The following is a 16,828-nucleotide window of genomic DNA, read 5'->3' as shown; positions in this document are numbered from 1 at the left end:
ATTTTCTAGTCCTGTATTGAAGCTGTAGCAGCCGTGACACTAGCTATGCTTACAATGTAAACACATGGAAATGAATAACTGTTTACTCATAATGTATATCTGTGGTGATAAGTCACATTAAAAGTCGTCCACGACTGGCTCAATAGTATCGAGGTTACTATTTACACAGCCACAAACCAGAGGCCATAGGCTGCAGTAGGGTTGTGTCCCAAATGGCACGCTATTCCCTATATAGTGCACTACATTTGACCGCAGCTCTATGGGCCCTGGTCAAAAGCAGTGCACTTCACAGGGAATAGGGCACCATTAGAGACACACACTAGCGTACAGTCTGACTTGTTAATGGGACATAGAAAGAGCTCACCATCTAACAGTCCAGGGGATGATTCAGTCAGTGTCAGTCTCTAGTTGTGATGTATGTCCTGCTATTATGTACCATGTAGCTCCACTTAGAAAGACAAGGTGTTGGAGAAGTGATACATAATCTCACTCATCGGTCATAATTTAGACTGGACAGTGAGGGAGACAGGGACAGAGAATTGGAGGGACAGTGAGGGAGACAGGGACAGAGAATTGGAGGGACAGTGAGGGAGGCAGGGACAGAGAAATGGAGGGACAGTGAGGGAGACGGGGACAGAGAAATGGAGGGACCTTGAGGGAGACGGGGAAGAGAAATGGAGGGACCTTGAGGGGGACGGGGACAGAGAAATGGAGGGACAGTGAGGGAAACGGGGACAGAGTAATGGAGGGACAGTGAGGGAGACGGGGACAGAGAAATGGAGGGACAGTGAGGGAAACGGGGACAGAGAAATTGAGGGACAGTGAGGGAAACGGGGACAGAGTAATGGAGGGACAGTGAGGGAGACGGGGACAGAGAAATGGAGGGACAGTGAGGGAAACGGGGACAGAGAAATTGAGGGACAGTGAGGGAAACGGGGACAGAGTAATGGCGGGACAGTGAGGAGAAAAATGAGGGTGGAAAGAATGAAAGGATGAGAGAAACAGAACAACAGACTGGGTCTAAAGAGGGTGGAGGGGAGAAGAGATGGAGGAGAATAGGATCGAGATAAGGGAGGAGTAGAGAGGTGAAGGGAGAGGAGAAAAAGCAGGTAAAGGAGAGGAATAGAGGAGAGGAAAGGGAAGGAAGAGGACGGGGACACTCAGAGGTGAAACAGTGTCAGGTGAACAATGGAGGTGAAAGACAGACGTGACATCACCGGCGGGAGAAAAGGGAGCGGAGGGAAGGAATCGTGCGTGTGCCCGTGTCTGTGTGTGTCTTCATGTGCTGGTGTCTCATTCAGGCCAGCGGAGGTGCTAATCTCTTCTCCCAGAAAACAAATCTGCCTAGTTATTACTGTCATCTCTCTTGGCTTTTCTGCATCCTCCTTCCTCTCCTTTTCCAGACCTATCCCTCGTTCTCAGTTACACTCTGTTCTCTCTCCTTTTCATCTACCTCGCTCCATCTCTCAGCCCAGTCAATAGGACTTTGGCTTATCAAGTCTGCCCGGGGTTGCCATGGAAACGGCCCGGATGGTCTGGGTTAGGAAGAAGAACAGGTGTGTGTGTGTGTGTGTGTCTGTAGAGGAAGGTTTTGGGAGTTCTCTCTGCTGGTGTCTTAGTATCTCCTCTAGTCCTGTCAGGACAGATTTCACAACAGTCTGGTCCATAGAACCCATTGTCACAGACACACACACACACACACACACACACACACACACACACACACACACACACACACACACACACACACACACACACACACACACACACACACACACACACACACACACACACACACACACACACACACACACACACACACACACACACACACACACACTGAGAGACCCCCAACTACAGCATGGAGATAGCCTTTCTCTCACTAGGTAGTGTCCTGAATACGAATTCAGTTGACGCTGCGGTGTGTGCATGCGTGTGTGTGTCTGCGCCGATATTCTGGATGGGATACCACCACCAGACCTTTGAACAGAATGTCTGTGGGTAATGGTAAGTGTATTCTGTGTGCGTGTGTCCCTGTTCTGGCCCATATTGTATAATTGAGAATGAATGTGTGCTTCACTGCAGATTTAAAAAGCAGCTCTGCAGGATTTATTTTTAGCATCACAGGCAAATGCAGCCTCTCTCGTCTCTCCTTTCCCCCTCTCTTCTCTCCCTATCTCCCACTACCCCCTCCATCTCATCTCTTTCACTCTCTTTTCTCATCTCTCAATGCCTTCTCTTCCCCTCTGTCCATCCATCTCCTCTCTCTCTGTCCACACACGCACACACACACACACACACACACACACACACACACACACACACACAGACGCACACTCCTAAACGCAAACATGACACTAGCTTAACATCCTGTCTCCTTTTCTCTTCTACAAAGTTTGTCTCTAAATAGATGGTTTCTCTCTACATCCATTTCTTTCTCACAGAGGAGTCCTAGATCCCATATAGGTAGTGGATAAAAAAAATCTCGCTCCAGTTGAAATGACATACGTACTGTACGTATGTGTCACTAAGGCAACACAGAAGCAAGGGTCACGCGCTAGCTCGACAGGCGCTAGTCACACAGCAGCGCTATGAAGAATTCCCTCAGGGTAGACCCAGGCAGGGCAGCTAGCGTGCTACAGTGCTAACAGGCTACTGTAACGCTAAAAGCTGTTAACATATTCCTATGTGGCTTGTGTTGGAATGTAGCGATAGTATAGAGTCAGCCAGTGTAGCGCTAACCAGTTATTGTAAAGCTAAGGGCTATTAATATACAGTTGAAGTCGGAAGTTTACATACACCTTAGCCAAATACATTTAAACTCAGTTTTTCACAATTCCTGACATTTAATCCTAGTAAAAATTCCCTGTCTTAGGTCAGTTAGGATCACCACTTTATTTTAAGAATGTGAAATGTCAGTATAGTAGAGAGAATGATTTATTTCAGCTTATATTTCTTTCATCACATTCCCAGTGGGTCAGAAGTTTACATACACTCAATTAGTATTTGGTAGCATTGCCTTTAAATTATTTAACTTGGGTCAAACAATTCGGGTAGCCTTCCACAAGCTTCCCACAATAAGTTTGGTGAATTTTGGCCCATTCCTCCTGACAGAGCTGATGTAACTGAGTCAGGTTTGTAGGCCTCCTTGCTCGCACACGCTTTTTCAGTTCTGCTCCCAATTATTTCTTTAGGATTGAGGTCAGGGCTTTGTTGTCCGTAAGCAATACCTTGACTTTGTTGTCCGTAAGCAATTTTGCCACAACTTTGGCAGTATGCTTGGTGTCATTGTCCATTTAGAAGACCCATTTGCGACCAAGCTTTAACTTCCTGACTGATGTCTTGATGTTGCTTCAATATCTCCACATAATTTTCTTTCCTCATGATGCCATCTATTTTGTGAAGTGCACCAGTCCCTCCTGCAGCAAAACACCCCCAGAACATGATGCTGCTTCACGGTTGGGATGGTGTTCTTCGGCTTGCAAGCATACCCCTTTTTCCTCCAAACATAACGATGGTCATTATGGCCAAACAGTTCTATTTTTGTTTCATCAGACCAGAGGACATTCTCCAAAAAGTACGATCTTTGTCCCCATGTGCAGTTGCAAACCGTAGTCTGGCTTTTTTATGGTGGTTTTGGAGCAGTGGCTTCTTCCTTGCTGAGCGGCCTTTCAGGTTATGATGATATAGGACTCGTTTCACTGTGGATATAGTCACATTTGTACCTGTTTCCTCCAGCATCTTGACAAGGTCCTTTGCTGCTGTTCTGGGATTGATTTGCACTTCTCGCACCAAAGTACATTCCTCAGAACGCAGAACGCGTCTCCTTCCTAAGCGGTATGACGGCTGCGTGGTCCCATGGTGTTTATACTTACGTACTATTGTCTGTACAGATGAACGTGGTACCTTCAGGCATTTTGAAATTGCTCCCAAGGATGAACCAGACTTGTGGAGGTCTACAATTCTTCGTCTGAGGTCTTGGCTGATTTCTTTTGATTTCCCATGATGTCAAGCAAAGAGGCACTGAGTTTGAAGGTATGCCTTGAAATACATCCACAGGTCCACCTCCAGATGACTCAAATTATGTCAATTAGCCTATCAGATGCTTCTAAAGGCATGACATTATTTTCTGGAATTTTCCAAGCTGTTTAAAGGCACAGTCAACTCAGTGTATGTAAACTTCTGACCCACTGGAATTGTGATACTGTGAAATGATCTGTCTGTAAACAATTGTTGGAAAAATTACTTGTGTCATGCACAAAGTAGATGTCCTAACCGACTTGCCAAAACTATAGTTTGTTAACAAGGAATTTGTGGAGTGGTTGATAAATGAGTTTTAATGACTACAACCTAAGTGCATGTAAACTTCCCACTTCAACAGTATGTATGAGCCTTCTACATGGGTGTCCATTCTGTGGCTTGTGTATTGAAAAGTAGCGCTAGCTATATTGCGATAGCCACAGACCAAGCCAGTGTAACACTTTAACACTAAAATGCTAATGTGAAGCTAAAAGCTACAAAGAGCCATTCTTCTGTGCCAGGCTACTGTAGCTTAGTAGTGTGGCGTAATTACCGTGGTATTACCGTGGTAATCGCCATTGTCCCTGGCGACCAGTTGCTGGGTCATGGCTTCAATCAGAGAGTCGGAGTGATGGAGGTGAGAGGTTTGTTCTCGCTCTCCACACACACACACACACACACACACACACACACACACACACACACACACACACACACACACACACACACACACACACACACACACACACACACACACACACACACACACACACACACACACACACACACATACTGTAGTTTTAATCAATGCTACAGACAGAGGGGGGGTTGAGAGGTGTTTTAAATCAGAGACTAGAGTCAGAGATCGAGCCGGATAAAACATGACATCACACAGACAGACACTGGTACAGGGAGATGAGCGATGAAGGAGGGAAGGAGGGGATAGACGACGTGTGATTAAACTCACCTGGTCAGAGATGGATGTGGAGACTGGGAGAAATATAAGCGCTGGAGCTGGTGATGTTTCAAAACCATGAAGGCTACCGTAGATGTTAAATAATGTACCTAATGTTATGGGGGGGGATTGAATGGTATACAGCTAATGTTATGGGGGGAATTGAATGGTATACAGCTAATGTTATGGGGGGGAATTGAATGGTTTTCAACTCATGATATGGGGGGAATTGAATGGTATACAGCTAATGTTATAGGGGGCAATTGAATGGTATACAGCTAATGTGTCACGACTTCCGCCGAAGTCGGTTCCTCTCCTTGTTCAGGCGGCGGTCGGCGTCGCCGGTCTTCTAGCCATCATCGATCCACTTTTCATTTTTGTCTTGTCTTCCCACACACCTGGTCTCAATTCCCTCATTACATGTTGTGTATTTAACCCTCTGTTCTCCCCATGTCTTTGTGCGGATGTCCCGCCATGGCCATAGAGAGGCTTTTATTCTCTATTTTGGTTAGGCCAGGGTGTGACTAGGGTGGGAATTCTAGTTTCTTTATTTCTATTTCTTTGTGTTTGGCCGGGTGTGGTTCTCAATCAGAGGCAGCTGTCTATCGTTGTCTCTGATTGAGAACCATACTTAGGTAGCCCTTTTTTCCACCTGTCTTTGTGGGAAGTTGACTTTTGTTTCGGGCAAATAGCCTTTAGCTTCACGATTTGTTTTTGTAGTGTTTGTTGTTTTGTTCGGCGTCACCACGCTGCCCCTTGGTCCTCTTCTTTTAACGGCCGTGACTCTGGAATTGTTTATTGTAAGTGCATGTGCACGTTTTCTCTGGTGCGCGACGGGTTTTGTACCCATTTGTTTGTTGTTCTGGTTTCCGGTGGTTTTATGAATAAAACTGCTCCGTTGATTACCCAGTTTTGCTCTCCTGCGCCTGACTTCCCTGCCGCCAGTTACGCACTCCCTTACATAATGTTAAGGGGGGAATTTAATGGTATACAGCTAATGTTATGAGGGGTGTATAGCAGGGTATACAGCGAATGTTATGGGGGTGTATTGCAGGGTATACAGCTAATGTTATGGGGGGGGGGTGTATTGCAGGGTATACAGCTAATGTTATGGGGGGTGTATTGCAGGGTATACAGCTAATGTTATGGGGGTGTATTGCAGGGTATACAGTTAATGTTATGGGGAGTGTATTGCAGGGTATACAGCTAATGTTATGGGGGGTGTATTGCAGGGTATACAGCTAATGTCATGGGAGGTGTATTGCAGGGTGTACAGCTAATGTTATGGGGGGTGTATTGCAGGGTATACAGCTAATGTTATGGGGAGTGTATTGCAGGGTATACAGCTAATGTTATGGGGGGTGTATTGCAGGGTATACAGCTAATGTTATGAGGGGTGTATTGCAGGGTATACAGCTAATGTTATTGGGGGTGTATTGCAGGGTATACAGCTAATGTTATAGGGGGGTGTATTGCAGGGTATACAGCTAATGTTATGGGGGGTGTATTGCAGGGTATACAGCTAATGTTATGGGGAGTGTATTGCAGGGTATACAGCTAATGTTATGGGGGGTGTATTGCAGGGTATACAGCTAATGTTATGGGGAGTGTATTGCAGGGTATACAGCTAATGTTATGGGGGGTGTATTGCAAGGTATACAGCTAATGTTATGGGGAGTGTATTGCAGGGTATACAGCTAATGTTATGGGGGGTGTATTGCAGGGTATACAGCTAATGTTATGGGGGGTGTATTGCAGGGTATACAGCTAATGTTATGGGGTGGTATTGCAGGGTATACAGCTAATGCTATGTGGGTGTATTGCAGGGTATACAGCTAATGTTATGTGGGTGTATTGCAGGGTATACAGCTAATGTTATGGGGAGTGTATTGCAGGGTATACAGCTAATGTTATGGGGGTGTATTGCAGGGTATACAGCTAATGTTATGTGGGTGTATTGCAGGGTATACAGCTAATGTTATGGGGAGTGTATTGCAGGGTATACAGCGAATGTTATGTGGGTGTATTGCAGGGTATACAGCTAATGTTATGTGGGTGTATTGCAGGGTATACAGCTATTGTTATGTGGGTGTATTGCAGGGTATACAGCTAATGTTATGGGGAGTGTATTGCAGGGTATACAGCTAATGTTATGTGGGTGTATTGCAGGGTATACAGCTAATGTTATGTGGGTGTATTGCAGGGTATACAGCTAATGTTATGTGGGTGTATTGCAGGGTATACAGCTAATGTTATGTGGGTGTATTGCAGGGTATACAGCTAATGTTATGTGGGTGTATTGCAGGGTATACAGCTAATGTTATGTGGGTGTATTGCAGGGTATACAGCTAATGTTATGTGGGTGTATTGCAGGGTATACAGCTAATGTTATGTGGGTGTATTGCAGGGTATACAGCTAATGTTATGTGGGTGTATTGCAGGGTATACAGCTAATGTTATGTGGGTGTATTGTAGGGTATACAGCTAATGTTATGTGGGTGTATTGCAGGGTATACAGCTAATGTTATGGGGAGTGTATTGCAGGGTATACAGCTAATGTTATGAGGGGTGTATTGCAGGGTATACAGCTAATGTTATGTGGGGTGTATTGCAGGGTATACAGCTAATGTTATGGGGAGTGTATTGCAGGGTATACAGCTAATGTTATGAGGGGTGTATTGCAGGGTATACAGCTAATGTTATGTGGGTGTATTGCAGGGTATACAGCTAATGTTATGAGGGGTGTATTGCAGGGTATACAGCTAATGTTATGTGGGTGTATTGCAGGGTATACAGCTAATGTTATGTGGGTGTATTGCAGGGTATACAGCTAATGTTATGTGGGTGTATTGCAGGGTATACAGCTAATGTTATGTGGGTGTATTGCAGGGTATACAGCTAATGTTATGTGGGTGTATTGCAGGGTATACAGCTAATGTTATGTGGGTGTATTGCAGGGTATACAGCTAATGTTATGGGGAGTGTATTGCAGGGTATACAGCTAATGTTATGAGGGGTGTATTGCAGGGTATACAGCTAATGTTATGTGGGGTGTATTGCAGGGTATACAGCTAATGTTATGGGGAGTGTATTGCAGGGTATACAGCTAATGTTATGTGGGGTGTATTGCAGGGTATACAGCTAATGTTATGGGGAGTGTATTGCAGGGTATACAGCTAATGTTATGAGGGGTGTATTGCAGGGTATACAGCTAATGTTATGTGGGTGTATTGCAGGGTATACAGCTAATGTTATGAGGGGTGTATTGCAGGGTATACAGCTAATGTTATGTGGGTGTATTGCAGGGTATATAGCTAATGTTATGTGGGTGTATTGCAGGGTAGGGCTCAACTGAAGCTGGGATAAATCACCAGACACTAGACATGTTGTTTCAGAGACAAACCTAGGTGCAGTGATCACTCAGGCTGTGTTTGTTTGTGTGTGTGTGTGTGTGTGTGTGTGTGTGTGTGTGTGTGTGTGTGTGTGTGTGTGTGTGCGTGCGTGCGTGCGTGCGTGCGTGCGTGCGTGCGTGCGTGCGTGCGTGCGTGCGTGCGTGTGTGTGAGAAAGCGAGAATAACACAGGGATGAACACACCCACAAACAAACACACACGCCTTAGGTTACGTAAATGTTACTGCACTCCTGTGCACTTCTGTATTAATAACTAACATACAGGCCATTCCAAATCACCATGTTCAGCGTCTGAACTGAGAACACACACAGAGCCTTACAACCTCCTACAATATATAGGATGGACACACACACACACACAGATCCGCATGCACTTACACACACATATACTAATTTCACATTAATATGTCATTCATCGCATTGGATATATGAAATAAAGTGAAATTGTGTCAAATAAACGGTCAAATCATCAACTTTGTGTGTGTGTGTGTTAGTGTGTCTCTATAAAACTGACAGTTACAGGTAGTGTATGATACAGGCAGCTTTCAGATTTCTCAGCTGCTTTTCTAAGCATTATTGTGTCTGCTGTTGGTACATTAAAAACCTGTCTCCTCCCCTTCATCGACACCTGTCTCCTCCCCGTCATCGACACCTGTTTCCTCCACTTCATCGACACCCGTCTCCTCCACTTCATCGACACCTGACTCCTCCCCATCATCGACACCTGACTCCTCCCCGTCATCGACACCCGTCTCCTCCCCTTCATCGACACCTGACTCCTCCCCGTCATCGACACCCGTCTCCTCCCCTTCATCGACACCTGACTCCTCCCCATCATCGACACCTGACTCCTCCCCTTCATCTACACCCGTCTCCTCCCCTTCATCGACACCCGTCTCCTCCCCGTCATCGACACCTGACTCATCCCCGTCATCGACACCTGACTCCTCCCCGTCATCGACACCCGACTCCTCCCCGTCATTGACACCCGACTCCTCCCCGTCATCGACACCTGACTCCTCCCCGTCATCGACACTTGACTCCTCCCCGTCATCGACACCTGACTCCTCCCCGTCATCTACACCCGTCTCTTCCCCTTCATCGACACCCGTCTCCTCCACTTCATCGACACCCGTCTCCTCCCCGTCATCGACACCCGTCTCCTCCCCGTCATCGACACCCGTCTCCTCCCCGCCATCTCCTCCCCGCCATCGACACCCGTCTCCTCCCCGTCATCGACACCTGTCAAATCCCCTTCAACAAGTGACATCAATAAGGGATCATAGCTTTCACCTGGTCAGTCTATGTCATGGAAAGATGTCCTAATGTTTTGTACACTCAATGAATATCTCTATTACAGTACCCTATGGGCTGCTTTCAAAAGTTTCATCACAGTGTGATAGGCCTTAATAAAGTACAGCATGCATCACAGTGTGATAGGGCTTAATAAAGTACAGCATTTTCTTTATTTAACTAGGTAGGCCAGTTGAGAACAAGTTCTCATTTACAACTGCGACCTGGCATGCAGTTGCATCACAGTGTGATAGGCCTTAATAAACCGACTCGATTTTTATCTACTTCTACTTTTGTAAGATGAAATATAAGTGATATATGTTCTGTTGCTCTGCTCTGCTCTGCTCTGAGTTGATGTGCAGTTAAAGAGAGAAATAGGGAAGTATATTTCTGACCCTATAAAGATGCCTGGGCCAACTTTCATTTGCATGACTATGCCTCGCTCCAATATTTCTGTCTTGTAAAAATAAATATATTTACAGGGAGCACACTCTGACTCTGTCTACGCACAGAGCACTTGCATCAGACCAGATCAATCGATTCCAAGCCTTACATCAGAGGAACTCTGCAGACAAGAGCAATCAACAGTGGAATTCTGTGTAGAAACCTTGGAGAAAACAGATAGTTGAAAGGATGGGAGATATTTCCTCTGTATTGCATTTCTCCTTCAAAATCTTTTCCCATCACCAGATGGAGGAAATCGTCTATTTCAGATAACTGGGAAACAGTGTGTGTGTGTGCGTACACGTGTGAGTGTGTGTGTAGATACAGAAGTAATCAGATTTTACCGAGCACGCCCAGACGATAGTTCATAGAGACCACGATGACATTGCCGTAGGCGGCGAGGACGCTGGCGTCAAACATGTTTCCGGTTCCTTCCATGTAGGAGCCGCCGTGAATGAACAGCATCACCGGCTTCTTCCTGCGGTCACGGATGTCTTCAGACACACCACACACACACACACACACACACACACACACACACACACACACACACACACACACACACACACACACACACACACACACACACACACACACACACACACACACACACACACACACACACACACACAAAGGAGAAGAAGAGTGAGAGAGGTAGAAAAAGAAAGTCAATGAATGTTCCTCCATCAAGAACAAAGAACAACTTTAGGCCATACCTGTAGAATCAACATCATAATATCAGTGTGACAATGGGATATATTGGATTATGCCTGGTGGTGTAGTAGATCTGTGAGTCTAATGGGGACATGGGTGTATACGGGCTTTCAGATACTGTTTATAAAGTGGTGGTAGTGTGCGGGGTGTGAAATATAACTTCCAGCACCACACAAATAATGCACAGTTCCCTGATCCACTCTGTGTCTGGTAGCCTGTCTGCCTCACCGCTCACAGAATTCAATTTGCAACACAATGCTGTAACGTGTGCGCTGAGAGTCGGGAAGCAAGTTCAGGGAGGGAGTGTTTTAATAAATAAACGTAACGTAATACAAAACAAGAAACCACGAACAGACATGAAACTGAAACAGAAACAATAACACCTGGGGAAGGAACCAAAGGGAGTGACGTATATAGTGAAGGTAATCAGGGAGGTGATGGAGTCCAGGTGAGTCTGATGACGCGCTGGTGCGTGTAACGATGGTGACAGGTGTGCGCCATAACGAGCAGCCTGGTGACCGAGAGGCCGGAGAGGGAGCACACTTGACAGTACCCCCTCCCCGACAGGCGGCTCCCGCCGCAGGACGCCGACCAGAGTGACGATCCCGGGGATCAGGAGCGGACCGGTCACCTCTGCTGAGGCGCGGGAAACCTGTCAGTCCGGCTGAGACGCGGGAGCATGGCGACCTAGAGCACCGGAGAGAGAGCATACTTGATCGTACCCCCCTCCCCGGCGCGTTCAGCTCCAGCCGCAGGACGCTAACCAAAGAGACGATCCTGGGGATCAGGAGCGGTCGCTGACTGGGGCGCGGGAACCTGACAGACCGGCTGAGGCAGGGGAACCTGGTTATCCGGCGAATGCATGAAAGCCCGACGAGCTGGCTGAGGCAGGGGAGCCTGTAGCCCGACGTCATTCCCACCGAATCCCCCCCCCCCCCCCCCCAAAATATATAAAAATAAATAACACTCCCTGATGCTTCCCTTAGGTGAGGTGTTATTCTGTAACGATGTGCGCTGAGAGTCAGGGAGCAAGTTCAGGGAGTGAGTGTTTTACTAAATAAACGTAACTTAATACAAAAAAAGAAACGACGAACAGACATGAAACAGAAACACTAACGCCTGAGGAAGGAACCAAAGGCAGTGACATATATAGTGAAGGTAATCAGGGAGGTGATGGAGTCCAGGTGAGTCTGATGAGGAGCTGGTGCGCGTAACGATGGTGACAGGTGTGCGCCATAACGAGCAGCCTGGTGACCTAGAGGCCGGAGAGGGAGCACAAATGACAAATGCAAAACGCAAAAAAATATATTCTCTTGATTTAAAACATTTCCGAACCGAAATTGTTCTGATCCGCAAGACGACCCGCGGGTTGAAATCATTTTTTCATTACCCCCGCCAGCTGACTTTTTTTTCCAGGCCAACCGTGGTGAACTGCGGATATCCGACCCGATGCAGGACTCTAGTCCCAGTGTCTGTGTCTGTCTGTCTGTGTGTGGTTTGACTATCCTTGTGGGTACTAGAAGTCCTCACAAGGATAGTAAAACAAGGACAATCGGACAAGTGAGGACATGTCGCCGGTCCCCACAGGGAAAAAGGCTATTTTAGGCTTAGGTTTAGGGTTAAAATTAGGCTTTGGGGTTAGGTTTACGGTTAGGAGTAGGTTCAGTTTTAGAGTTAGGGGTTAAGAATAAGGTTAGGGAAAACTAATGTCTAGCACTGGGATTGAACACGGAACCTTCGGAGCTGCAGAGTGCTGCTTAAACGCCCATCCACCATTCCCGTTCACAATGCCCTAGCAAGCCGCCAGCCTACTGGAAGGTAATAGGCGCTCATGTTGCCCCTAGTGGACGGTATTGCTTTCACATTTTGTCCAGTCCAAACGTAATCCGGTACCAGGAGAATCGGCACCTCTTGGCGTATTTGGCAAGAGAATGGGCTGAAACAAACGTGTGTGTGTGTCTACCAAGCGCCTGGGCTGGGGGATAATTCATATGAGGGAGCAGCGGAGAAGAACAGCAACCTAAATAACCACTCTAGTATCTCTTCGAGAGAGAGACAGAGCGAGAGAGAGACAGACAGAGACAGAGAAAGACAGATGTCAGAGAGAAAGACAGAGAGAGATGTCAGAGAGAAAGACAGAGAGAGAGAGAAAGACAGAGAAAGACAGAGACAGAGAGAAAGACAGAGAGAGAGACAGAGACAGAGAGAGAGAGGCAGAGACAGAGAAAGACAGAGAGAGATGTTCAGAGAGAAAGACAGAGAGAGAGATGCCAGAGAGAAAGACAGAGAGAGAGAGATGCCAGAGAGAAAGACAGAGAGAGAGAGAAAGCCAGAGAGAGAGACGGAGACAGAGAGAGACAGACAGAGACAGAGAAAGACAGAGAGAGATGTTCAGAGAGAAAGACAGAGAGAAAGACAGAGAGAGAGAGAAAGACAGAGAGAGACAGAGACAGAGAGAGACAGGCAGAGAGATCCTGTTACTGGTTGCGGCGGCAGGTAGCCTAGTGGTTAGAGCGTTGGGCCAGTAACCGAAAGGTTGCTAGATTGAATCCCCGAACTGACAAGATAAAAATCTGTTGTTCTGAACAAGGCAGTTAACCCACTGTTCCCTGGTAGGCCGTCATTGTAAATAAGAATTTGTTCTTAACGGACTTGCCTAGTTAAATAAAAAAAATGGTTGCCAAGTCTGGTTCTATAGCAAATATGTTACACAAAACACAAAACAGCAGCTGACACACACACACAGACCAATACACAGACAGCTGCAATGGTGTCACCATGGCAACTGCTTCAACTTGATTCCTCCTTTCTTTTCCTTCTCACTTTCTCTCTCTCCCTCCCTCACTCCTTCTCTTGATCAGCAGCCATTCCATCACATGGACTAGCTCTCATTGACTGTTGCCATGGAGACATATTGCAGTCACGAATCTCTAACCCCTTGACACCCCTCCATTTCTCCTCCTGAAACCATCTCTAACCACTTGACACCTCTCCACCTCTAACCCCTTGACACCCCCTTTGCCATGTCTCCACCTGAAACTCATTGTATTACCCACCAATGACCACCTGCACGTCCTAATTCAGACAGACAGACAGACAGACAGACAGACAGACAGACAGACACAGACAAACAGACAGACAGACAGACAGACAGACAAATCAAATCAAATCAAGTTTATTTTATATAGCCCTTCGTACATCAGCTAATATCTCGAAGTGCTGTACAGACACCCAGCCTAAAACCCCAAACAGCAAGCAATGCAGGTGTAGAAGCACGGTGGCTAGGAAAAACTCCCTAGAAAGGCCAAAACCTAGGAAGAAACCTAGAGAGGAACCAGGCTATGAGGGGTGGCCAGTCCTCTTCTGGCTGTGCTGGGTGGAGATTATAACAGAACTATGCCAAGATGTTCAAAATGTTCATAAGTGACAAGCATGGTCAAATAATAATCATGAATAATTTTCAGTTGGCTTTTCATAGCCGATCATCAAGAGTTGAAAATAGCAGGTCCGGAAAGACAGACAGACAGACAGATACACATACGCAGACAAAGTAAACTACTGTACCGGAGTATTAGAATGAGAGAGTGGAAAACAGAGAAAGAAAAGACAGAAAGAGAGGGAAGAAACAGAAAGAGAGAGAGATAGCAAGTGAGAAGCTGTTGATGTGCGTTACCCTAAAGGCTCCAATGTGTCTGGCTGATCATCTCCTGCAGAACACAAACTAAGGGACAAATAGCCTCACACTTCTGTTCAACGTTTAGCCACGACGACGCATCACGCTAACGCTCACGCTGCCCACTCCAAAATCAAATGAAATGTTATCCATCATGCTTCATAAACAACAGTTGTAGACTAACAGTGCAATGCTTACTCACGGCACTTTCCCAACAATGCAAAGAGAAAGAAAATAGAGAAATAATAGAAAAGTAAAACACATAATAATAAATACACAATGACTAACGATAACTTGGCTACATTCCCGGGGTACCAGTACTGAGTCAATGTGCAGGGGTACTAGGTAAGTACATACAGTATAACTAGGAATAAGTGACAGATAATAAACAGTAGCAGCAGTGTCCTGTATGTGATGAGTCAAAAACATTTGGTGCAAAAACGGTCAATGCAGATTGTCCAGATAGTTAAACAGTTAACCAAATAGCTAACTACTCAACTCCCCCAACGGGTGTTTGTGTGTGTGTGTGTTTGAGCGAGAAGGAGAGTGTGTGTGTTTGAGCGAGAAAGAGTGTGTGTGTATTTGAGTGAGAAAGAGAGAGAGAGAGAGAGAGAGAGAGAGAGAGAGAGAGAGTGTGTGTGTGTGTGTTTGAGAGAGAATGAGTATGTTTGTGTGTGTGTTTGAGAGAGAGTGAGTATGTGTGTGTGTGTCTGTGTTTGAGAGAGAGTGTATGTGTGTGTGTGTGTGTTTGTGTGTGTGAGTGTGTGTGTGTGTGTGTTTGAGAAAGAGTTAGTATGTGTGTGTGGTGTGTGTTTGAGAGAGATTGAGAATGTGTGTTTGTGTATGTTTGAGAAAGAGTGTGTGTGTGTGTGTTTGAGAGAGAATGAGTATGTGTGTGTGTGTGTGTGTTTGAGAGAGAGAGTATGTGTGTGCGTGTGTTTGAGAGAGAGTGAGTATGTGTGTGTGTGTGTGTTTGAGAGAGAGAGCATGTGTGTGTGTGTGTGTGTGTGTGTGTGTGTATGTGTGTGTTTGAGAGAGTGAGTATGTGTGTGAGGTGTGTGTTTGAGAGAGAGTGTATGTGTGTGTGGTGTGTGTTTGAGAAAGAGTGAGTATGTGTGTGTGGTGTGTGTTTGAGAGAGTGAGTATGTGTGTGTGGTGTGTGTTTGAGAAAGAGTGAGTATGTGTGTGTGTGTGTGTGTGTGTGTGTTTGAGAGAGAGCGAGTATGTGTGTGTAGTTTGTGTTTGAGAGAGTGAGTATGCGTGTGTGGTGTGTGTTTGAGAAAGAGTGAGTATGTGTGTGTGTGTGTTTGAGAGAAAGAGAGTATGTGTATGTGTGTGTGTGTGTGTGTGTGTGTTTGAGAGAGAGTATTTGGGTTTGTGTGTGTTTGAGAGAGAGCGAGTAGGTGTGTTTGTGTGTGTTTGAGAGAGAGTGAGTATGTGTGTTTGTGTGTGTTTGAGAGAGTGAGTATGTGTGTGTGGTGTGTGTTTGAGAAAGAGTGAGTGTGTGTGTGTGTGTGTGTGTGTGTGTGTGTGTGTGTGTGTGTGTGTGTGTGTGTGTGTGTGTGTGTGTGTGTGTGTGTGTGTGTGTGTGTGTGTGTGTGTGTGTGTGTGTGTGTGTGTGTGTGTGTGTGTGTGTGTTTGAGAGAGAGTGAGTATGCTTGTGTGTGTGTGTGTGTGTGATTGAGAGTGAGTATGTGTGTGTGTGTGTGTGTGTGTGTGTGTGTGTGTGTGTGTGTGTGTGTGTGTGTGTGTGTGTGTGTGTGTGTGTGTGTGTGTGTGTGTGTGTGTGTGTGTGTGTGTTTGAGAGAGAGTGAGTATGTGTGTGTGTGTGTTTGAGAGAGAGTGATTATGTGTGTGTGCGTGTGTTTGACAGAGAGTGTATGTGTGTGTGTGTGTGTGTTTAAGAGAGAGTGAGTATGTGTGTGTGTGTGTGTGTGTGTTTGTGTGTGTTTGAGAGAGTGAGTATGTGTGTTTGTGTGTGTTTGAGAGAGGTAGTATGTGTGTGTGGTGTGTGTTTGAGAGAGAGAGAGAGTATGTGTGTGTGGTGTGTGTGTGTTTGAGAGAGAGAGTATGTTTGTTTAAGAGAGAGTGAGAATGTGTGTTTGAGAGTTAGTATGTGTGTGTGGTGTGTTTGAGAGAGTGAGTATGTGTGTGTGGTATGTGTGGTATGTGTTTGAGAGAGTGAGTATGTGTGTGTGGTGTGTGTTTGAGAAAGAGTGAGAATGTGTGTGTGTGTGTGTGTTTGAGAGAGAGAGAGAATGTATGTGTGGTGTGTGTTTGAGCGAGAGAGAGTATGTGTGTTTGTGTGTGTTTGAGAG

General features: G+C 46.0%; 1 protein-coding gene across 5 annotated transcripts in view; it reads right to left on the bottom strand.

Moving 5' to 3' along the window:
* Positions 1-16,828, bottom strand: part of LOC139561854 (neuroligin-2-like) — a 290,221-nt gene that overhangs the window by 86,601 nt on the left and 186,792 nt on the right. For all 5 annotated transcript variants that reach the window (XM_071379172.1, XM_071379171.1, XM_071379174.1 and 2 more), the window contains one exon: positions 10,468-10,617. In XM_071379172.1, the coding sequence (XP_071235273.1) occupies positions 10,468-10,617 (150 nt within the window). The remainder of the gene's footprint in view (positions 1-10,467; positions 10,618-16,828) is intronic.

Source organism: Salvelinus alpinus, chromosome 31, assembly GCF_045679555.1.
Source record: "Salvelinus alpinus chromosome 31, SLU_Salpinus.1, whole genome shotgun sequence".
Taxonomy (NCBI): domain Eukaryota; kingdom Metazoa; phylum Chordata; class Actinopteri; order Salmoniformes; family Salmonidae; genus Salvelinus; species Salvelinus alpinus.
This window is presented reverse-complemented; position numbering and strand designations above follow the sequence as displayed.